The sequence below is a fragment of the Clarias gariepinus genome, chromosome 10, assembly GCF_024256425.1.
Source record: "Clarias gariepinus isolate MV-2021 ecotype Netherlands chromosome 10, CGAR_prim_01v2, whole genome shotgun sequence".
In the NCBI taxonomy this organism is placed as follows: Eukaryota; Metazoa; Chordata; class Actinopteri; order Siluriformes; family Clariidae; genus Clarias; species Clarias gariepinus.
Window position 1 is genome coordinate 21,549,539 of NC_071109.1, and position 24,431 is coordinate 21,573,969.

General features: G+C 37.4%; 1 protein-coding gene across 1 annotated transcript in view; it reads right to left on the minus strand.

Moving 5' to 3' along the window:
• Positions 1-875: 875 nt before the first annotated feature.
• gabra4 (gamma-aminobutyric acid type A receptor subunit alpha4) overlaps positions 876-24,431 on the minus strand; it is a 32,411-nt gene continuing 8,855 nt past the window's right edge. The window contains exons 6-9 of the mRNA XM_053506257.1: positions 21,169-21,303; positions 17,929-18,081; positions 9,076-9,335; positions 876-4,313 (exon numbers count right to left, since the gene is read on the minus strand). Coding sequence (XP_053362232.1) covers positions 3,780-4,313; positions 9,076-9,335; positions 17,929-18,081; positions 21,169-21,303 — 1,082 coding nt within the window. The 3' untranslated portion in view covers positions 876-3,779. The remainder of the gene's footprint in view (positions 4,314-9,075; positions 9,336-17,928; positions 18,082-21,168; positions 21,304-24,431) is intronic.

Genomic DNA, 24,431 nt, shown 5'->3' on the forward strand with positions numbered 1-24,431 from the left:
TTGTGGAAATGCAATCAATTCTCCTGACTGAATACTGCAGGACTGGGCACTTTAAGCACATCATTGAACATGTTCAGGTATTATATACCCTGCATTATGAAAGTTGACTACAGCTATATATAGTATTTAACATTGCTATCCATTTTTCTTTTTTACAGAACATCCCAAAGCTTAGAACAAAGTTTTTCTTTAAAAAAAAACAATGCCCTTCTCCTGTCACACATTCAGTCACCTTATTTTTGCAAACACAAAACATTGAACTGCTTATCTTAATGGCTGTTTTTTTTAGCTTCCTTTTCACTGTCAGCAGAGGTTTGTCTCTTGTTTTTAAGTTGGACCTGTCAGGAAATTAAATAGGTTAAGAAATAATAAAGATCCGTGGTGCATGACGAACGGGCTGTCACCAGTTCTGTAATGATGTCTATATTCCACAGGATTTTATTTCGAAACGAAGAGACGCTTATTAACAACCACAGGAAAACAAGGCAGTAGATGGGTACATCATTTTTCTGCATATTTTTTGATTTATTGAAGGGAGATGAACTTGTATTTGTAATACGTTCTACTTTCTACTTTCAAATGTTCCATTGTTATGTCTCCGAGGGATATTGTGTGAATAATGAAATATAGATATTTTGTACACAGATGGTTTTGAATCAAACCCTGAGGCTAATGCATATTGATTTTTCATATATTCCTTAAAGCTCTGGACATCCATAAACCATAACGACCATGCCAGAGCTGACTTTTTTTGTATACACTGCTTGCCCTTAGGGATCATTTCACCATGAATGCGTTAATGAAAAATGAGACCATGTGTAGAAAAGACCATACATACATGATTGGTGTGCAGATTTATTGTCATATTTGCACTTTTTTATTTTACCTTAAATGGTGACCTCAGCTTTAGAAATAAGGTGAGGCAGCTGCTCTTTACAACAGTTCTAAGGTAAATTACCTTGCATAGGGTAATATTAAATATTCATTTTTACTACAAAACACAAAGTGTATATGTTTTCTTTTTTTCCCTTTTTTTTTTTACAAAGACATTCTATTATTGATATTATGTACAGGAAGCTTTTGATTATTCCTCTTGGTTGAAGTATGCCCTCACAAAAGAGTCTTTATGAAAAAGGATAATCTGTGTGCGCTCCTTGATTTGGTTATTCTCTTTTCTCTTTTTTTTGTGCTGTCCAAAAAGAGTTTATAATATTTGCACTCCATATTCTGGAATGGGTGCACGGAGTACAGTTTAACCAAGGCAGACTCTTATACGTTCCCTGCTACTCGAGTGGCAGTGGTAGAACTATAAGAGAAGATGTCCCCCCATCTGTCCGAGAGCATGCAGAGAGCATTTTAAATAGAATTTACAGGGCAATGCCATTTCTGATTTTTAAAAAAGTGGCATAAAGAGAGACAAACATTGTAAGAAAGCAAGATGAAAAACAGGAAAACAGAACCAAGGCTGAGGAATTTATCAGGTTAACACAGAACTGTAACATCATAGCTAAAATAATCAGTGGGCAATTGAAGTGAAAAATACTTTAAAAAAGAAAATTGAATTAAATAAGCACAGATTTTAACCAAGCCAATTACAGCCTAGTGAGTCAAATTATGCGCTGCATTGTAGGTGGAAGAATTGGGGTGTTGTGTGAGCTAATAGCCCTTGCAGTCAGTCAAGCACATACAGTAGACCTAGGACCTTTTCAAAGACTGTTCCAAGTTACAACCGAAAGGGTCTAAAATAATGGCTTGTTAGTTTTTTTTTTTACCTTTTACGTGATATTGATCCAAATTAGTCGTTAAACCAGAAAGCCAAAAAAAAAAAAAAGAGTATGTATCAGAGACTGACAAGTTAACAAGGATTTTGTCTCTTTGTGAGTGAGTGAATGCATAAAGAAAAAGAAAGCATATTTTAGGAGGGGTGATAGCAAGGGTACAAAGTCAATTTCACACTCAAGTGCACTTCCGGAAAAGCCAGAAATGGCAGACATTTGGAACGCTCCATCAGTCCAGTGATAGCTTTGTCCATAAACTACAGAGGCAATGTCCTCTATTTACACATGCTCACAGAAAGCAAAAGAAAGCGAGAGGAAAAGTGTAGCGAGAAATGTCAAACTAAAATGACAAGGCAAAGGGTATGAAATGTAATAAGCCTTCTGGTGCCTTGTATAAGTGACTACTTGTCTGGTAGAGGTAAATGTCTGGAACAGTGTGCCATCCCTCCAGGGACCCACCACTACTAAATTCCCTGCTTTATGCTTAGCCTTTAGGCAAGGAACTGAAATAGAGCATAGAAGGGGAAAACAGGAACAAAAGAATAAAAAGAAAACCACAAAGAAAACCTCTTTTTAATTCTTCTCTTAGTAATAGAGGAAAAAAAACTTCAAAGGCTGTATAATAAAATGATATATCCTTAACGGGTTGAGTTAGGAATGCAAAATGCATTGTCATTTTGGATTAGATTAACTAAATGAAGGATGTTGGGGTGTTTTTGGTAATGGCTGGGTGATCAATAGGAGTGTGATTAAGGGATGTGATGAGATGAAAGCCTGCTGACTCAGGGCTGGAGCTGGTAATAGGCTGGAAAACCAGTTTCGAGTTTGTGAGTTAATGACTAACTGGAGGCAGTAACAAATAATGGTTCCAGAAAATGCCAGATAATATTCTCTTATAACCAAAATAGTAGGAATGGTAAATTGATAGGGCTAAGTTTCCACTGCTATTTACCAAAATTTCAAGCATCCTATGGATAATTAATATTATATTCATATAGTGCTGTAAATGTAGCTTTGTAAATGTTTTAAAAGGATAATTATATAAGCATAATGTTAATGACATACTAAATATACTGTATAATGTCAGTATGGACACTTGGAGCACTCATCAATGCTTCATACTGTACTCTTCCATGCTGTCAATCACCATCATCATCATCATCATCATCATCATTTATCAACGTCACACATGTCCAATAAACCACTACTTAATGCAAGGAAATAGTAAGGGATTTGTAAAATATAATAAAAATATTGCAGTTCAAACTGGTGGAAGGTGGCTCTTTAGTTTGTGGAGATATAAGATGCCTGTGCAACATACATTGCAAAAGTTAACAATCAATTTACTTAAAGTAGAAGCAAAATAAATAATAGAGTAGCTAGTGAATTCTCCTTCGACTACAGTATCTCTGAGAAAAATAAAAGACATGCATACAGATTTGCTCTTCATGGTCAGATATCCGCCCACACCAAGCAAGTTCCCCAAGAGAAAACTCCTTACTGCTGGTATCTATCAGACAGCCTCTTAACTGATAACACGAACAGAAAAGCGTCTCAACATGAAAACAAATTGTGATGTAGAATACAATTTACCAGAAAATGCACACATACTAATAGAAAAATAGATTAAATTGTAATGGTTTCAATTGTAATTTCTTTTTAAGTTTCTATTTTCAGTGGCAATATTCCTACACCTATGTGCTTGAAAATAAATGTGCCTGCCATTTTGTGATCCGTTTTAAAAGGGCTAGTAAATCTAAGACTGTTTTTTTTTATATATCCACATGCTCATTCTAAAAAAGGACTCGATGACGACCTCTAAAATATTTTGGAATTATGTTACCCAGATGATCTCCTGATGTGCTTGTCCGGGCTGTTTTGTTTGTCCGTTTACTGTAAGATTTATGTTGAATTTGTTTGACACGATCCTTGGAAGGATGTTGCACAATTTTTGTGCTGTTTGGCTTTAGGAAATGTGACAAAATCTGACAATTCTGTGATTTAGGCTCCTTTTGCTTCCATGGTGTCTTTGGATAAGTATACCACCCAGTACACCATGTTAAATGCCCCAAAGGACACTGGGAAAAGGATTCGTGCATACTTATCAATCTTGCTGGCCCCACCCTGAGAAGCTGCTGGCTGAGCACTGGATGCAGCCTTGGCATCTGTTTTCTGCATATTCTCCAACTTCGGGGTTAGAAGATGGTAAAGAGAGCCAGAGCCGGTGGGTGTGTTGGCTGATGAGAGCTCTGGGACTGTTGGTGTTGAAGGCGGTGCAGGGGGCGTGGTTTTGGAAGCTGAACCCGAAGAGAGTGCTTTGGATTGGGTGAAGGTTTTGGACTGGATTCGTGTTTGGCCTGAGGAGCTCCCTGTTGCAGTTGAGCTGGATGATAACTGGCTTGTCTGAAGCTCTTTGGACACGACCATGGAGCTTCTGCTGCAGGATTCATTTCTTTGGCTGCCCTTAGGGTCGGGCTGAGACTGAGTCGTGGAGTTTACACGTTTGCGTAGGTTGCCATTAGTGTCTGAGATTTGCTGTGAGAGGAAAAAAAAGACATGGTGTTTAGCAGTAGAGAATGTTTTTCAGCACTATTTCCCTGACATGAATGACACTGAAATATTTTTTGTATTTAACTTCCTTTAAATAATGTTGCTTATGTATCACTTAGTAAGCACTTTATACTGTCTGGGCCAATGTAAAGCCAGCACCTATTCCAGAAACACTTGAAGAGAGGAGGAAATACACCCTGAACCGTATACCAGTCATTGCAATGCATCATGCATACATATACATTCCCACACTCCTGCATACCCAGAGTTTAGTTAACCTAGGTATGTTTTTAAAAGAGATGGAAAAAAAAAGAGATCACAGAGGTAACCATGTGTATTCGCCGAGCACAGACGAAAGACAGGAACTCAATATTTGACAAAGAGCTAAATACTTGTTGTGCTGTCATAAGAAATGAAAAGACATTAAGAGAACCTAAAAGAGAAAAGACTTTTATTCAAATGCAAATGAGTCTACAGTAAACTATGAATGTCTATTCAACCGTCAACTCCGGCAGGAGATGTGCATAGGCCTGTTTTTCATGCATATGCATCAGTATGAAGCTTTTGCATGTGTTATTCTGCTGTCAGTGGGAGGAACGTGGAGGCGTGTGGAACTGTACTAACCACACAGCTTACATCACCATACAAAGGAATGGGAAGAGAAATGCAAGACTTCACTCTGCACTGTGGAAGTGTATATACAGAATTCATGAGGATTAACAAAAATTTATGTTATAATAAGTGGCATTTAAATATGTATCATACAAAAAATATGCTTTACAAAATACTGTTTTTAACTATTAAACTATAAAATTTAAATGTCATTAATATTTTTTGACACAGACAAGAGGTCAACTCACACCTCCAGGATGGGGATCTGGTCTGTGGTCATGGAGTTTGCATGTTCTCCCTGTGCTTGGTAGGTTTTCTACGGGTACTCTGGTTTCCTCCCACAGTCCAAAGACATGCAGTGTAGACTGACTGGCAATTCAAAATTGCCCATTATGTGCGACAGTATGAGTGTGTGCTTGGTACTGTACTCCATCCATACTATATCCTGCCTTGTTTCCTAAATTCCCTTGGATAGGATCCACTCCCCCAAAAACTCTACGTACAGATATCCAATATCCACCCCTATAGGCTCCCATCATAAATGATCCACCCCCTATATGATCTACGTCTATATGATCCCATCACCAATGATCCATCTCCTATACAGTATATGGGTCAGCGTCTTCTCCCTATTTAAATCCAATTTAGTTACAGTTTTTAATATAGTACTTTAGCAATAGACATTTTCACAAAGCTGCTTCACGCCTAAATTACTACAACCTAAATTATTGCCAAAGAACAAGGAAAAGCTCGCTGAGGCAGCAAGAAAACGAAAACTTGAGAGGGAGCAGACTCTCAAGGGAACCCATTCTTAGCAAGTTGACACCAGAAAGTGCAATAATCTTTTCCTTTATTTAACTGTATATCACAAACTCAAGCACTGCTACAGTAAGTCTGTGAAATGTTTTAAGTATGATTTCATTATAGTTCAAACATTAAGTTTCTTGCATCAAGTTATTAACTGGGCAGACATAAACTTCTCTTAACAACTTCTAACTTCAGGCCATCCAAGTAGAGCATGAAAATAGCCATCTTTAAGGTAACTGTGGGGTACCAGCTACAGTAATCCCATGGCGTTTTCTAGGATGGCCAATATTTCATTCAGTCACCTTTTGCTTTGATTACAGAACACAATGTGCTGGCCAGTTCATGTGTAAAAATAATTTTTGATGCTTTCAGAACCACTCTTTCACCATTTGAATTCTGGAATATAGCTATACCATCAGGGAAGTAAAACTTAATTGATATGATAACCTGGTCAGGCATCGGAGGGTAAGTTTCTCGCCTGACGAAGGAAAACCCGTATTCAATTCCCAGCCAATGCCAAAACCCCAGCCACTTAATGCAGTGCCAGTACCAAAGGTGACTTGGATCAAATCTTAGCATGTACAACATTTTTTGGCTGGGCACGGATAGCCTAGAGAACGCCATGGGAATACTGTAGCTGGTACCACATAGATACCTTGAAGGTGGGTTTTTCAAGCTCTTCTTGGATGGCCTAAGAAAAGTTCACATTTAAGTCTGCACAATTTAACTTGATAACTTGATGCAATACACTACTAAGTATAATGAGCTCATACTGAAGACATTTGAGTTACACACTTGAGTTTATGTTATGCTGTACAGTTAGATAAAGAAAAGGATTATTGTACTTTCTGGTGTCAACTTGCTGAGAATGGGTTCCCTTGAGAGTCTGCTTCCTCTCAAGTTTTCGTTGTCTTGCCTCAATAATCTTTTCCTTGCCATGGTCGACTCTGGCTTGCTCTTAGGCAATAATTTAGGTTTCAATTATTTTACGCCATTATGTCCATTGTTAAAAGCACTATATTAAAAACTGTAACTAAATTGGATTTGAATAGGGAAAAGACGCTGATTGCCATACTGTATATAGGGGTGGATCATCGATGATGGGATCATTTAGGGGGTGGATCATACAGGGGGTGGATCATTGATGATGGGAACATATAGATGTGGAACATATACAGTAGGACGTAACACCTGTGCAAAGTTGTGTGCAGATCGAATGGTCCACTGTGGAGACCTCTCGATGAGATCAGCCAAAAGACTTACAACATGATAACCTGCTCATTCAGTACAGTCATGTAGTCAGCTGACTTCATTTTATTGAGCCTAAACATGACCAACTGAAACAAGCCGAGATCATATCACTAACTCATAACAGCCCTCAGAGGCTTGTACAGTGGGCAGTGCATGATGTTTAGTCACAATTCTGTGAATATTCACTATTAATCATAGCTATGCTTTTTACTGTTGATTTCCATTTAAGATTTTTTCTGGACACATTTCTTTCACGAAGGTGACCCGTCAGCGCTATCAATGTGATCCCACACAGTTCCAGTAATCTTAAATCTCTTTAGTTATTTCCTTTGCTTGATGCAGCCCAATAATTTGACCCTAAAATGGCACCTTTTTTTTTTTTTTGGTCAGGTAGCGTATTATGAGTGATGAAGTTGTTGCTTGATGAAATTGTGGCACTGCCTTAAGCAGGATGCTCCAAGGATGGTTTCTTTCTTTCAACAAATCCAAACAACTTATTGCTAAGAACATCAAATTTAACAGTTCATTTTAAAACTTGCTAGCCACAAAAATAAACTGGATTGTGCAATTCCAAAACAAATCTTTCGGCTGTTTTTCATGCATTTATTATGTTATTATGCATCTATTATACCCCAAAGGTATAGAGATATTCAAACTGTTGGATGAATTGCAAGTAAGGTGTAGCTGAGATTAAAAATACAAAAAAAATTTATTTCAGTGATTATTTCAGGCATTTCAACAGAATGCAATATGCCAAAAGAAGAGTATTTTTTTTTTATTACAAATTAGATTATTTAAAAAAATGTGGGATGTGGAACATACAAAGGAAATTACTATCTTTCTAGATAAAAAGACAAAAAAATTACAATTAGGATAGGTGGACAATTTGGCACATGTTTTGCAAAACAGAGCTACTATTAACCCTTAACTGGATAAAGAACCACATTTGGTTCTTTCATAGCCAACATTATTTTAGAAAAAAAATATTGCCCTAGATAAAAGTGAAATTTTCAAAAAACAATCAGAAAAATAAAACAAGTCTTTTTTTAAAGGGTGGCAATAATTATGAAAGGCATAGCTTATATGTGGGTTAGCAGCATTGAAAAACATGCGTCCCTGATTGATATGCCATCAAAACTGGAGGACACCCTTGGGATGTCACAGTGTGAAAGATGCAGCATTGATGCACTAACCTGTCACAGCCTTTGTGTTTTTACAACATAAATGTCTGCTACTTGAATTTATTGCCTTTATTAGATTATTTATACTTCTAAGGGGAAGAGTTTGTGGGAGGAGTATTTCTAATCACGTTAAAATCTCTTGGAGCTGAGATTGAAACCACTAAATGCTGAAATTTTCAAAAAAGAACTACTGCTTACTATCCTTTTTTTATAATAATTATAAAATAATCAATGGAAAGTTTAAAAAAAAAAGGCAAAAAAGAACTAGCAGTGATTAACCAGAAGTGTTAAGCTGGGTTAAAAACCCATTTCTGTCTTTAAAAAATAGTACTGGTTCCCCTTTTCTTTCTGTATCTTGGCAAAATCTTTACAGTTGTGCTCCATCCCCGTTTCCAAGGCAACCCCATTAATCCCTTATCTATATGGTGGTCCAGTTAACAACCATCAGCCTGCAATCATTCTTTAATAGGACTTTCTCCTCATAATGTGTTTAGATAGCGGCAATCACAAATGTGGCTTTAAGGCAGCTTAGTCAAAATCTGCAGTATGCACTTAAACCATGTACAATTCAATCAGCAATTAGTGTGTCATCAATTGATGTGTTTTGATTTGTGATTTTAAAAGCCAATAATGGACTGTGTAGTTGATAGTCGATTAAAGCTGTGAATATTCTAATCTTAAAATCCGACCATATAGTGTATATCACATTTGTATTTATCATATTTGTTAATAATATATATTTAAAAGCTTCAAAGCCTTTCATAACAGCCAGCTGTTCTAACCGTATACTATTTTTTTATTATACATGAACAAATAGATAATTTATACAAATAAAAACGAAACGGCAATTTTTACATTTAAGCACCTATTTGGAGATAATGCACTACTCTACTCACCTGTAAAATCTCCTCAGTGTCCTTGCCCTTGCCTGATGGCATGGAGCTCTTGGCAGCTGCATTTTTGGCTGCCTTCTTCTTTGCTCGTTCCGCTTGCACGTTGGTGAAATAGTTCACAGCAGCGAACTCAATGAGGGCCGAAAAAACAAAGGCGAAACACACAGCAATAAACCAGTCCATGGCTGTAGCATAGGAGACTTTGGGCAGAGAGTGACGGGCACTGATGCTCAGAGTGGTCATGGTGAGGACAGTGGTGATACCTAAAAAAAAATAGGGAGGAAATGAAAATGGTAGGATATATATGTACAAATATGATCACAATAAAAAACAACTTGTGTAAAGTTTTTGTTTAATTTTTAAATGCCATAGGCAAAAGGTTACTCATACATGGATTATGCCCTTACAATAATAGTCCTGGCTCCTTGTGCTTATTGTTATTAGCAAATAAAACCAAGCACTTGAGGATATTAGAGTCTTGTTCTAGTTCTCTGTATGCACATATTTTTCCAAGCAGAAAAAAACTGTAGCATGGCTGTAGTTTACAACAAAAGGATATCTACCAAATTCATCCATCCATCTAAGAACCTCTGTAGACCAACTAGGGACCGTGAAGGCCAGTGGTGACCATTGTGTTTATCTTGTACGACTGTGGTAGGACATTTACACGCTCATTCACACACTACAGACAATTTTGGAACGTCAATTAGCCTAATCTGCCTGTCTTTGGGCTGAGGGAGAAAACTGGAAAACCCGTCCATGCACATCTGCCCAATGTGCATGGACGTCTATGAAGGATTAATGTGTAGTTTAATATGAAAAAGCACATGTACAGTGTGTCCCAAAAACATTTACATCATTTCAAAGTCTAACAAGCCAATTCTTGCTCAGATTATCTCAAATTTTAACGAGATGTGTAAAAATTTACTAAGTTTAATGTTTTGCTTCATGCGGTTTTACGATGTGCTGTTGAAGTGGCCACTACATTCACCTGACTTGACAGCTTGTGGTTTAGTTCTATGGGGCGATATGAAAGGACTGGTCTTTATCCCCCCTCTACCTGCAAGCCTAGATGAACTCCAGCAGAGAATCATCGAGGTGCCGCAGAATGCTACGCAAGATATGCTCTAGCGTGTTTGTCTGAAGCTGGACTACCGACTTGACATGTGTCGTGTAACAGGCGATGTGCATATGGAAAATTTGTGAAGCTTTTTGAAATTAGTTATAAAATCTATATCCAAGAAATTTGGTTTAAGTTGGAATTTGGTTTGCCTTGGACATGCACAATAGTTGCCCAGATATTCGTATTTAAAATGATGTCGAATTGGGTTACCTTGTATGTGTATTTAATTAATATTAAAATAATCTTGATAAGGACAGTATCCTGGAAGTATAGATTAGGGTGCTTTATTGTCACTGTATTCAATACAGTTCTAGGACAACCCTGAGGAAGCAACTATAATTCAGTGTGTTTGTATGAGTGTTGATTTCTCAGCATCTTTTTCCTGATGGAAGTTGGATGAACAGACAGTGTTGGGTCTTTGCTGACACTGCTAGAACTGTTCTTGAGCCAGCTTGAAAAATACATTGTCCAGCATTAGTAGTTTTACTGCCCAAGATAGATGTTTCCTGTTCTCCGCAGTGAAGTTGGCATACCACACTGTGGCACAGTGGCCTGTTTGAGTTTCCTGTTGTGCTTTTCTAATGAGGTGGGAGGCATTGTGGGACCATGACAGTTTATTTTTGTGAACTCCAAAGAATTTGATGTTGTTGACATCCCCCACCACCTCTCCATTTACATGGAGTACTATAGTCTATTAGTATATCCTTAGTTTTTGTGGTGTTCGGTATCAGGCTGTTGCCTGCACAGTGCTAAATCAGATTTTTGACCCCCTTTCTATAGGCTGTCTCACCAAAGTCATATTATAGTCAGTAAATTTCCCTCTACAGTTTGAAGCATGAATGGGTAAACAGGGCTGGACAGAGCATACAGCCTTGCAGTATTCCTGCTTACAGAATACTGTATATAATAGTAGATTCCTCAATTCCCCATTCTCACAGTTTCTCAGGTGCCTGGGCATAGGGTGCTGACATTGTGTTTACGTTACAGTCTATTAAACTTTATGGTCCAGACCTTTAAAATGATATAGATCTACACTGAACTCAATCACAGACTCTGGCACACATGATTGTCCATGTGTCTATTAGACACTTCTTTAAAAAAAGAAATAACATAGACCGGAGGATTAACCCTTAACACTTAAGCAGCACGAATCTGTCGGGAAACACAGCTGATGCGTGCTAATGAGGAGGCTTTAGACATCACACTGTGGTAACAGTTTTTCTAATGTAAAACCAATGTTTTTATAAAAATATCATTCAAATGTAAATTTTACTGCGACCAGATTATTGGAATGACTTCACAAAAATGTTGAATTATTTTTTTTATTGTTATCATTTATATTATTTTAATATTATTATTAAATATACTGTATCATTATAAAAAACAACCATAAAATACATGATCTTATGAAACTGTTTGTATAGTTCAGTTGTGCCGAAAAAAAGATACGTCACCCTGTACTTCACAATCCTGAGCCCTATATGCGTACAGTATATAGGCTTTATAGCATTAACATTATATAATGTCGGCCCAATCTGAGGGCTACCACCGCAAGTGTATTTCAGACCTGTGGGAAACACTGCATTAACTATAATTACCACTGGCTTTAAAGCAAAAAAAACTTCACAGTAATATTTTAAAAAGACAATTAAGAGTGATGCTGCTACAATAACTGATGAAAGACTGTTTGGTATGCAAGAGAAATAAGATACTGTAACATGCTTTATGCCTGGTTCTGTGTTGTGTTTGCTACATGTACAGTACTGTAGGGAAGTCTGCTATAGACCATTCCTTATGAACATACTGTGCGTGTGCTCAGATAATACCCGCTGGCATTAACCTGTACTCTGATAAGCTGCTGTCATTAATTCTTACGATCATCAACAATTTTTGCAATGAAAAATGTTTTAGATACTAGTTTTTTCCTTTTCGAATTTGATGCCATAAATCACTACAAAAACACAATAATAACATGGGTTTGCTATATTTTTTATTAACTTAACCAACATGATTTATAAATTAAAAATGCCATGATTTATTGACAGTAAATCCACAAACACAATGCAGCCTGATTTATCCACTGTGAGAAAACTGTAGGAGGTGGACCTACAGTATGCCTTGCCCACACACACACATATGGCAATTTTTAAAAACAGGGTTCCCCCCTTTATTTCCTAATAATAATAATAATAATAATAATAATAATAAATTAACCCATGTAAAAAGAGCTCATTTTTAATAGTTTCTGTGTATGTGTGGACAAAACTCTGATAGCGTTTTTGCAAAAAAATACAAAATTCACATTGTTATGACCAAAAGCTATGACCAAAAGATTTGTACTTGTGAACAACATTAAAACTCAAAGAAACCATGCACAAAATATTCTTTATCAGTTTGTAATAGGTTTTGATCTTTTTAAAATAGAATTGCTAGAATGGATTAATCAATTTTTGCATTGAAATTGTTCACATCTTAATACCCAGATTGGTTCCTTTTATGTTTTTAGTGTTTAATTAAACTGTTTGGTTGTGTTGTCTTCTTTCATACTCATTTCAAACCAGATACTGTACTTAACAACTGGTCCAAGAGCATCTAAACAGGGTGTATTTGGTCCAGTTCCAAATAAACCCAAGCTCAGTACGTTTATAATGAGGAAGAGATCTGACCGCAAATTCACCAAGCTGTATAATGGGAAGTAAACATTCTGTTTAAAAATAAACATTCTGAAAAACTGTGTTTTTCTAAAAAATATACAATATAATTATACTTGCCAGGCAGTTAACTGAGCCAGAACACAAAAAAGCAATAAATGGTGGATGTAATTATTTAGAAATTTATTTACTGCAGACTGGTAAGTTCTACATAAACTTGGAAAACCATTTTTCTTTGCCTTATCTTTAAGCTTAAACTTAAAACTTAAGTTAGAATAGCCGAATAAAGAAACACATACTGTACAGAGACACACACACACATTAACAGCACTGCCATGTGATTGCCATGTGAAATGCTCACTGTGCATTTCACTTTACCAAATGCTGTGCATTATTTCAGCCATGCAGAACATTTCTGCCTGAGTCAGAGATAGTGTGGAAGCTCCGTCTCTGTCAGGCTCGGTTTGTGTTTCAGGCTCGCAAACACAGAAACAAACTACACAACTACAAAACTACACAAACTATGCACAATCTCTCAAAGTAAGAAATGATAATAGACACAGAGTCCACGTGACATTGCATATTATTAAAGCAGTAATGTCCAAGTCTTAACATGTAGTGGTATTTTTATCCACAAGGAGGCGCCCCTAACTCATTCTTAATTAAAATTCATCTCTTTGAAAGAGCAGCAATGTGTGCATGCACGAATTTCTTTCTGAACCCTGCCATAAAGCATCCAGTGTGCCAGAATTTAAGTCACCACCCCACACACCCCCATACACACAAACACAAAGGCAGCCAGCATCCCCCTTCTTCTCCTCCTACACACACAAATATACACACACACAAGCTTGACTGCATCAGACAGTGGGAATAGGTACTGTAACAATATTTACACGCACACACAACAACCTCATGCCAACCCACAAGCCACAAAATCTCTCATATTTAAAGCAATTCAAACACAAACACACAAAAAAAGAGAATAACCTTAGCCAGGCACTCTCATACACAATGGATTTTCATCATCCACTTGATGTTTCATGTTGAGCATTTTAAATGAACAAGAGCACACACAGGATGGACTGGATTGCTTCAAAACAGCACCGGGTGATTATACTCATTCTTTCATGCACCCATTTCTCTCAAAATGTGTGCAACACTCATACATCTATTCTAGATACAATGCTAAATGCATCAAAATCCAACTTTATAATAAGACAATAAGACTTTTTTCCAACTTTACAATAAGACATGATTAGTGAGCCATATACAGTACTGTGGGCTGTATATATATATAGTGAGCTATATACTGTAATGTGAGCTGTATATATAGTGAGCCATATACAGTACTGTGAGCTGTATATATAGTGAGCTATATACAGTACTGTGAGCTGTATATATAGTGAGCCATATACAGTACTGTGAGCTGTATATATAGTGAGCCATATACAGTACTGTGAGCTGTATATATAGTGAGCTATATACCTTACTGTGAGCTGTCTATATAGTGAGCCATATACAGTACTGTGAGCTGTATATATAGTGAGCTATATACAGTACTGTGAGCTGTATATATATAGTGAGCTACAGTATATACAGTACTGTGAGCTGTATATATAGTGAGCTATATACAGTACTGTGAGCTGTATATATAGTGAGCTACAGTATATACAGTACTGTAAGCTGTATATATAGTGAGCCATATACAGTACTGTGAGCTGTATATATAGTGAGCCATATGCAGTACTGTAAGCTGTATATATAGTGAGCCATATACAGTACGGTGAGCTGTATATATAGTGAGCCATATACAGTACGGTGAGCTGTATATACAGTATAGTGAGCTATATACAGTACTGTGCAAAAGTCTTTGGCTTCATATTATATGCTGTACCAATTTTGTTATATATGTTTATCATGTCTGCACAATTATGTACAAAATCATTCAGTATTTCCATATTTAACTTTAAAATAATTAATAACAACTTTAATAAGAATGTAAACAATTGAGAGCATTTTAATTGGATTTTATTCAAGTTATAAGAAAAGTAACTCTATCACTAACCTTAACCCCTAACCCTAACCCCATCCCTATCCTTACCCTAATCTCAACCCTATTTTAACCTCTCCCCCTCCCCCGCACCTAGGATTAGGGTCAGTACCTAATTTTTACACTCAGTACTTGGTCTTCGGTCTATTTGGATAGCCAGGGTGAAACTCCCAGTAGAGTAAAGTAAAAGCTTTAAGACATAATTGTCTGTCCAGTAAAAGTAAAGATTGGAAGAGATGTAGAAAAACCGTTAAAAATACAATATAAATGCAAAAATTAAAAACATATGTCCTGTTTATAAGGTGTGAATAAAACCCTTTTTTTATACAGGCTCTATTTTAATGTTGCTGGCATCAGAGGTGTGAACATGGCAATAAACATCTAATATGAAACCAACCTTGTCATCATCTTCAGGAGCTTTCTAAATATTTTGAGATAATCTTAAAAAAACTGATGATGATAATAATGGTAAATAATATTTTTAAAAATTGTCTTTAACTCGAGGGACTTAGGGACTTAGATAACTGATGTCATGTGGGTGCTGTTAATGTTGTTTTAAATGTTAATATAACAGATAAAATGACATTGAGATTCTAAACAAAGTTGCAAAGACATCCTCAAAACAAAATTTTAACCTGTATTTGGAGCATTTAAGCTGATTAACATTCAACCACATGGTTTCTTAAGTTTATAACAGGGTTTAGAATTCTGATCAGAAATTGGGACAGATGCAAACGCTTCCTGCACACAGAGTAGGATCTCCTGTCATGCATCACACATTTAAAAGATAGTATGTCCAAGTGTTTAATTATTGGATTTTAAGTCCTGAACAAAATGACTATACTCCAGGTAGTAAATGCGTAATGACCAGCAGCAAAATCTGCAACAGTGGAGACAGATAAACATTCATCTGGTATCTTCAGTTTTAAATGTCTTAAAAGAAACATCTTACCATTTACGCAAGCCGAAACCTTGAGGTATTAACAGGGCACCCAAACTTGCGCAACCGAACCCCAGATCATAACACTGGCCACTATGCATGATGCGTACATTGCTTCATATTGCTTTGAGTGTTTTTTTTATAACCTTCCAATCACACTGTGAGTGTGCAATTGCTCGTACTTTCCCTATTAAATATAAACATGATTTTTACTGCCAAATTCTTACCATGTAACTATACCAAGTATTTAAATAGCCTCTGATCATGATCAATTATCATTTTTTTTAATACAACATTTCTTCTGCAAAGTTGATGGTGCAGTACTATCCTTACAGGTTTTAATGTGTTGGACAATGTCCTACAACTTTTCTATGACGATAGGATACATCTTACAACATGGTTATTTAAGAAATGAGAAGCTACTCACTGCATCAGTAAGAGTAAAAGAATTGCTGCCAGATGAAACAAATTACTCACTCCAGCAATTATATAATTAATTATTCAATTAAGGTTCCTAACTATTTGCTTACTTAAATCTTTAAATGACAACTTGATTTTTAGGCCAGGCAGTATAAAATAGTCATTTGTAAAGTAATTTCTCAAGTTGATGTTCACCTGCTGTTTTCCTAACTTTTACTTCAGTAACTTGTACTTTTATCCTGGAAAATTGGTAGTACAAAAGCAGGAAGTATACTCAGGTCATTATAGGGGCACTGGTGCCTCAGTGGTAGGTGTTTCGCCTGCCCTGCAAAGATGCCTGGGTTTCCAGCCAAACCCCAGCCACTGGATGCAGTGCCGGACCCAAGCCCAGGTAAAATGGGAGGGTTGCGTCAGGAAGGGCTGCCGGCGTAAAGCTTGTGCCAAGCTTGTATTGCGGACCGGATAATCCACTGTGGCGACCCCTTGCTGAGAGGAGTTGAAAGACCAACAACATACTCGGGTCATTACAGCCTATAGAACCATTTTTGTCTCTTGAAGTACATGCATTGAAGCACTTATACAAGAAGTATACCTTTCATAAGTTCTCTGATGCTAAACTAATCACCTACCAGTATACAGTATAATGCTCCTGAATCTGGGATTAAACAAGATCATGAGAAGTGCCGCAGCAGGACCACAACCTTAAAACAACTGCAGCTGAGTTGGAGATGAGGGCACTGATTTATGCCTGGCAGTAAACAAACACACACACACACACACTCAAAGTGAACTGCACACACAGCGCATTTATGGCTTTAATTAGTGAGGTGTGACTAAAAAGCATACAACTCAATGTATCAGCACAGTGAGTCATTATGTATGGCAGGCTTCATCATTAGCCATCAGCCCAAAACCCCATCTCTCGGGAGAATTCCATACACCGTCAATTCAGACATGATGCAAGAAGGATCACTTAAGCATTCCTACACCGCATCTATTCGTATAAAGGGAGCACAGAGAAAACAAATTAAGCACTGATGATACCATATTGTGCCCACTTGAAATATCATACGCGTTATTAAACCCTGTTAAACACTATTAATCATATCACATGGTCTCTGTCCTCTATCTTTCAGCTGATTTCACTCTCCGTAAGTACTGTCCTTCATCTGGCACTAGTGTCACTAACCACACGTTCATGCCCACTCTGCTGGCAACGCTCCACGCACACCACACTGTAAGGAAGCTTCTGAAGGTGGGTCAATGGTACACTTTTCCAGCAAAGAATGAGAGCGTGCTATTCTCAGCATCACCATAGCCTCAGGTAAAGTGTAGCAAGACACAGGAGGGGTGCGTGTGCATGCGCATGTGCATGTGTGTGAGTATCTAAGAAAGACAGAACATGAGTGAGAGAGTTGAGATTGTTCAAGTCTATAGACAATTATCCCTTATTTAGCCAAAGAGTCGAACTGTGTGAAAATGGCGAGATGTCATTAGATGAGACATGAAAAGAAAAGAGAGAGACAAAGAGAGAAATCGAGCGAACGAGAGAGACAGGCAGCGTTTTCTCTCCACTCCTTTGCTTGTCTATATTTGCATGAGAATGTCGTTTCAACCTATAAGAGAGAAAGAGCCAGAACTTTCTAGGGGATTTGTGATTAATACTCACCGAAGACAGTTCTGGCAGGCACAGATTCCTTATTTATCCAGAAGGACACTTGGGAAAGGATTACTGTCATGATGCACGGGATGTACGTCTGAATCATGAAGTAGCCCATTTTCCGTTTCAAGTGGAAATAGACCGTCATCACCACGTATTCACCTGAAAGAGGGCGGTAAACAGAAAGCAGGTTTATCCTCAAGTCCTGATTGTAACAAATTTTTGGTGCATACATTATCATGCACATATACACAAACAAAAATAAAATATTCCAATAACTACAATTATATTATGTTTTAACTATATATGAAAAAATCCAGAGCTGTTTTACCTGGAACTATGCTACTTTACAGAAAGAATAAACTTATGGCTTATGATTTGTTTCAAGTCCTCTTTACAAGTGACCCAGAAAAGTGGGAGAAGTGTGTTCTTTAAATAGGCACAATGCTACTGTACTGTATATAGTGAATATTATACAGTAGTTAATCCTCGTCCAGTAATTTGATTGGTTTAGTGCTTTTCCAAGAGCGCTTCCAGAAAAAGTTTTCCTAACTGCACTGGGATGTTTCACTGTTTCACTCTCTGTATCACTCTGTTTATTTGTACCCTTTGAAACACTCAGGTTCTACATTAATGTTTGTGATATCTTCAGCAGATACTTAACTTTTTCAGTACTGTTCAACTTATGACTGCAAATATGAAAGCCCTGATGCACCTTATTGTGATAAAGAAAATCAAACAACAAGATAATGCTACTGTACAACAACCAAAGACCAACAAGTGATCTGTGGACAAGAGACTGTGTAAAAGACCTGAGCCACCCCTTATTTTTTACATATTAAATGAAACAACATTTTGTAAATTACCCTAAAGAAATGGGAACAAACCTGGACAGGCTGCAAAGTGGCTAAAGATTTAGTACAGTACTGTATATTGTAAAAAAAAAAAAAGAAAAAAAAAAGTTGCTTATGTACAGTAACAACCTCGGCAGCAACCTCATTTCTCTACCTCAGTGGAGTAATCACCAGCTTGATCATCTGTTATAATCTGCACATTTTCTCATGGGTTCATACCTAAAGTTAGAAGTTTTTTTTTTTTTTTTTTTTTTAAATGCTTGAATGATTCATAGGTGTGGTTTACCAAACTAAAAACATTCCTCTGAAACTGGTCAGGTTCAGGCACTGGCGGGAGGAAACTGAGAGCCAAAAACTTCCCAAACGGAGACACAAATGTTCTGTTTGGTACATATTTTCAGGAAGCCTGGAGAACTATTTCTCTAGACTACATTGAAAAAACAAGAAAGTCTGTCTCTCTGGAAACAAAATCTACAGAAATGAGGGGTAACTGAAGACTTTCGCACAGTATTGTTTGTGCAGTGTGTGCTGGAAGCTGTTCATCCTGTTCTCCAGGCGGGTTTCTGAACCACCATGTATACAGTACACCAATCAGCCCCAACAGAGGATCATTGGCACCCAAGACTCATTTATGCCCAAATGGACCCAAAGCTAACCACTCCGGTCTTTAATGCTGGCTATGGATAGAAAGGTTTCAGAGCCCCAGTGCATCACAGCTTGCTGTGTATGGTGCTTAGAAGGCAAAGAGTTAAAGGTTGTGGATCCGGTATCCAAACTCCCCAGATCTCAATCCAACCGAGATCCATAAAAGATCCGCCTGTAATGTCCCTGTGCCAGACAACAAAGCAAACCCCCAGAGGTCTTGTAGAGTCATGCCGAGGGGCCAAAGCTGCCCCAATAGCACAATGGGAACCTACATATTGTGTAATATTGAGCCTAAAGTTTTGTGTTTTCATCCAAACTTCTCCCAATTCCATTTTATCCAAGTAATTTTACCTTTCAAAAGCAATGTTCTTCCATGTTTAGAAGGATTTATAGCTACATAACCATATCCTGGATCTTCAATGGGCAAAATGTTGTTCTGTTTGTACTATAAAGAGAAATGAAAATGAATTCTTGCAGCCCTTTAACATAATGAGAAAAAAACACCAAGCCCAGAAGAGACAATCAAATAATGGACATGAAAAATGCATGTTTAAACACAATGAAGCACAATCAGGGCTGTAATGAAGCATTTTCTGTGTTCTCTCTTTATATCTGTGTGGGTTCTCCAGTGTCCTCCCACCTCCCAAAAACACATAAGTTGTTGCACAGGCTCTGCTAAAATACCCCTAGATGTGAATGCTTGTATAAAGGAGTGTGTGCAAGACATCCTATAATGGACTGGCATCTCATCCGGAGTAAATTCCTACCTACTAATACGTACAGCACGACTCTGACCAGGATACAGTGAATACTGAAGATGTACAAATGGTTTAAAATATAATTAGTTTTGTCGTTCATTTTCATAAAGAATGCAAAAGCTGGAGTTGACTCTACGTATATGGCTTTCTGGAAATTACTACTTCCTGAAATGATCCTAATGAAATGGGGCATCATTCGAACCATCTGTTTGATATGAAGCATGCAGTTAGACTGAGGGATGCAAAAAAAACCTTATCTAGATGCATTTGAATTCACTGTTTATTTTTGCTGGTTATTTATTTATAACGCCGTGCACTATCAGTTTCTATTTTCCCTCAACATGAATTCATTTTGGCAGGCACTTTTATCAAAAGCAAGGTGAGGCAGAACACAATCCAACTGAGGCTTAATGCAATCCAAAAATATAGCTGAGCCGTTGAGCGTTACGGGTCTTGCTGCAGGGCCAAGCAGCGGCTTTCTGACCTCCCTGGGATTTCAACTTCAAGCTATTCATTCGCTAGCAGGGAACTTGAGCAAAATGGATACCAGAATCATGGATAAATAAATCCCACATTTAAGCAGAGATTGGTACGTACGGTGAATACTTAGACTCCTTTCATTTGCATTTGGCTGCATTTCTCTGTTAAATTAAATCTAATACTCATCCCAACAGTGAAAACTTATAATCTTAAATAATTTAAGTAATACATAATTCATGTCAGCTATGAAAGTTTTGCTAAAAATCTCTCTCTTCTATACATATATATAGACAGTATCTAAGGACATTGACAAAAAATGTTTCTGTGCTCGAAACAATATTTGTGATTATATTCGACATATATTTCTTTTCCTTTCCTATAGTGTCCCAAGTGATTTCATATAAACCTTTAAAGTGTTACAAATGTAATACGTAAAGTAAAGAAACAGCTCAATCTATACTTTCTCTGCAACAGAAGGTCATTTGTTCAAAAGATCTACAGTATGTGTGTACCTGTAATGGATTTGACTGTTTCACTGGAGACGGTTTGTCCAATAAGATCATACTGAACGAGACTGGACGATTCAGGAGGAACTTCCACGGAGTGCTTGGTCCATGTGTAGATCATCTCGGTCTTCGGGTAAGCATCTGGGAGATAAGAGTTATTTTTAAAAAGGATGGTTGGAGCTGTACACACTGTGTCATGACACTGTGTTTGTGCATCTGTGTGTGTAGTGTGTGCATGATTAGGAAAGTCAAGAGGAAAAAAAGTAAGAAAAGAAAAGACAAAAAAAAAGAGCTGATCTGATGTAATGCCATATAGTTATTCTGAAATAAAAGCTATTTTGAGAGGAGAGGTTAAGCTTGGACATGGAGTGTATGTCACTAGGAAACAGAAAACTGGACGGAAACGAATGAGAAAGGAAGAAACATCGTTTAACTTTCTGAGATGCTGTGCATGAAGTACTGTATACACAGGCAGAGATGTACAGTAGCACGGAATAGCGTACGCGTCTGTATCAGAGCGTGAATGTGTTCATGAGAGTATGGGTTAATTATAGATAGGACAAGATAAGAAACATAATGCTTGACTGTCAGCCTCAAGGGTTCGATGCGATGTCACAACCGTCAGAATGTCACTGGTGCAGGCAAGGACTTCACACTCAGCCACATACATGCACATGGCAATTACTGCTACACAAACAAGCATGAAATGAGCAATCATAGAAAACCAGGCAGAGCTCAGTAGAACTGGTATACACTGGAGGATCACTCTATACATCAAGAGCCAAAAATGAGGGGCTGAGTATGTGTTAAGGATTTTGGTCTGATAGGCTTGTCTTTCAGCTCCCATAGTCCCAATTCTCCTGTCCTCCTTTGAGACGGGCCATCTTTTTCTGTTCTCTCTCTATCTTTCCCTCTCTCTCTCTCTCTCTCTGTAGTGTGATGCAGAGCTGAGAAAAAGCGTTGCTGAAGCGTAACGAAACACCCGCCAACAGTACGAGGGGTGTGTGCATGAGGTTAAAAGCAACACAAAAGTGTGAGTACAGGAGGGAATGAACTAAGGTAAGGAAGGAAAGCATATTAGAAAAAATTAGCAAAGAAAAACAGAGGCAAATAAAAGAACAGAATTATGCAACAGAGGAAAACCAGTGTACAGATGGTACAGCTTGAGAAGGTCTACACTGTCCCAGGGCATGAAAAAAAATACTTAAAAAAATAATAATAAAATAAAAAAAAACTGTAGTGACCTTGTCAGCTCTGTAGGATTCCATCAGTTCCATGCTTTCCCTCAGGCTTATGCATAAGAGTCAGGTGAACTATTCTTGCAAACTGAGATTAATGAAATCTCCATTTGAAAAAAAAAAGAACTTGTGTGTCCTCCTCCACAATGTCACAATCTAACGACTTGGGTAGCAGAAGTGAAGGGGGGGGGGGGTTCTCTGAAAAGCCTCTCGCCAGTCAAGCTTTTCTTTTCCCATCTCCTGGACTGATTTTATCTACAAATCTGTCGGCTCGGAAACATAAAAGCCCCCATGCTGTACAGCAACCACAGATTCTTCGATCAGAGATTAGTTGTCCCCTCTGCTTTTTAGCTTTCCCTTTTTGCTGACCGACAACCACAGAGGCAGCTGCTGATAGAGGGATTCTTTGTTCAGATCAAATTTTTCATCTTTAAACTCTCACAGTAAAAAAAAGCAATTAGAGGAGCTGATTCATGTTTCTCTCTGCGACAAATGGAGGAAGAATTGCAAAAGAACGTCCATAAAATTTAGTGCTGCTTTATATAGAGAAACAAGATGGTTTGATTCCACATCACATTAGTGCCTCTAAATATGATTCACTGCAAATACAGTGCATTGACTTGACACCATTCTGAGCAATTTATTAGGGATAGTTGCACTGGGGGATAGATTTCAGGCAAAATTGTTCATGCTTGGATAAGGTTGTTTATAAGGTCTTTTAATTAGCAGTATTAAGGTCTAATAAGGTAACTTTATACCTACAGACTGTAGGTATAAAGCTACAGTATGAGATGGCCTGTAACTCAAAAAGGGGATTCAGACCAGGGGTCTGATAAAACAAAATCGCATATTAGTACACTAACACATGATCAGACAGATATACACTTATCGTAACTTTTATTAAAGATCCCTGCGGATTTATGCAGTTATCGAATTATTAAATTTTAACAGCTTAATACATAAATTATGAAAAAACAAATCAAGAGCTTTAGTTAATGTTTACATAAAACATGAGAATGGGGGAAAACTTTGTAACTTTGTAGTGGCATGATTGTTGTTACCAGATGAGCTGGTTTGGATATTTTAGAAACCGCAGATCTCTTTGGATCCATCTCTAGAGTTTACACAGAATGATATTAAAAAAAACGTCCTGCGAGCATAGGGTCTGAGCTTACAGAAAAAATTATATAATTACTCTTTACAACCTGTAAAATATCTCATATATGATACATCAACCTTGAGGTGCATGGGCTACAATCATGGCATCATCATAACATCAGGTTCTGCACCTCGAATTCAATGTTTCATGCATGCCTAGATGCTTTTCAGCACATCACGATTGTAAAGAATGATTGTATCCTTGCTGGCAGCTCGAACCTTCTGGCTAATTTTCGCTGACATCTCTTAACAATCAGGCGTGTCCACCCACAGAACTGTCACTCAACCCCGCTTTTTTTTTTTTTGCATCATTCATAAATGTTCATAAATGACTATAGTGCGAGAAATTCCCAGAAGATCAGCAGTAAAATACTTAAACCAGCACCAACCTCCACAAAAACCATTAGAGTTTCAGAAATCATACTTTCCCCTCTAAACTGAAGCATGTTGTGTAAAATAATTGATGCTCTTAACCTCTATGCGACTGCCATTGGATAACCACATGGATGTGCACATGAATGAGGTTTTTGTATTGAAGTGTTGTGCACTTTTTATTTTAGTATCTTAAAAGTAATAGTGATTTTGATGGTAACTGAAAATAGCTTTTGCTTAAAATAAAAGTTAATATCAAAACAAGTGGATTTCATTAAGAACTGACTTAGCCTCTTTGGGAAATTTAAGAAAAACCTACTGCATGGATCTCCCTTCATGATCCCAGTTCAGAAGAATCCAAGATTTGAGACCCAACTGTTTAAGTTGAATTGAACAGCTTAAGTAATTGCATTGTTTAACACTTGCATAATTCCTTGCATAATCCCTAATGCTTTATTTTACAGAGCTGATGTCATATTCTACTTCAATCTAAAATAATAG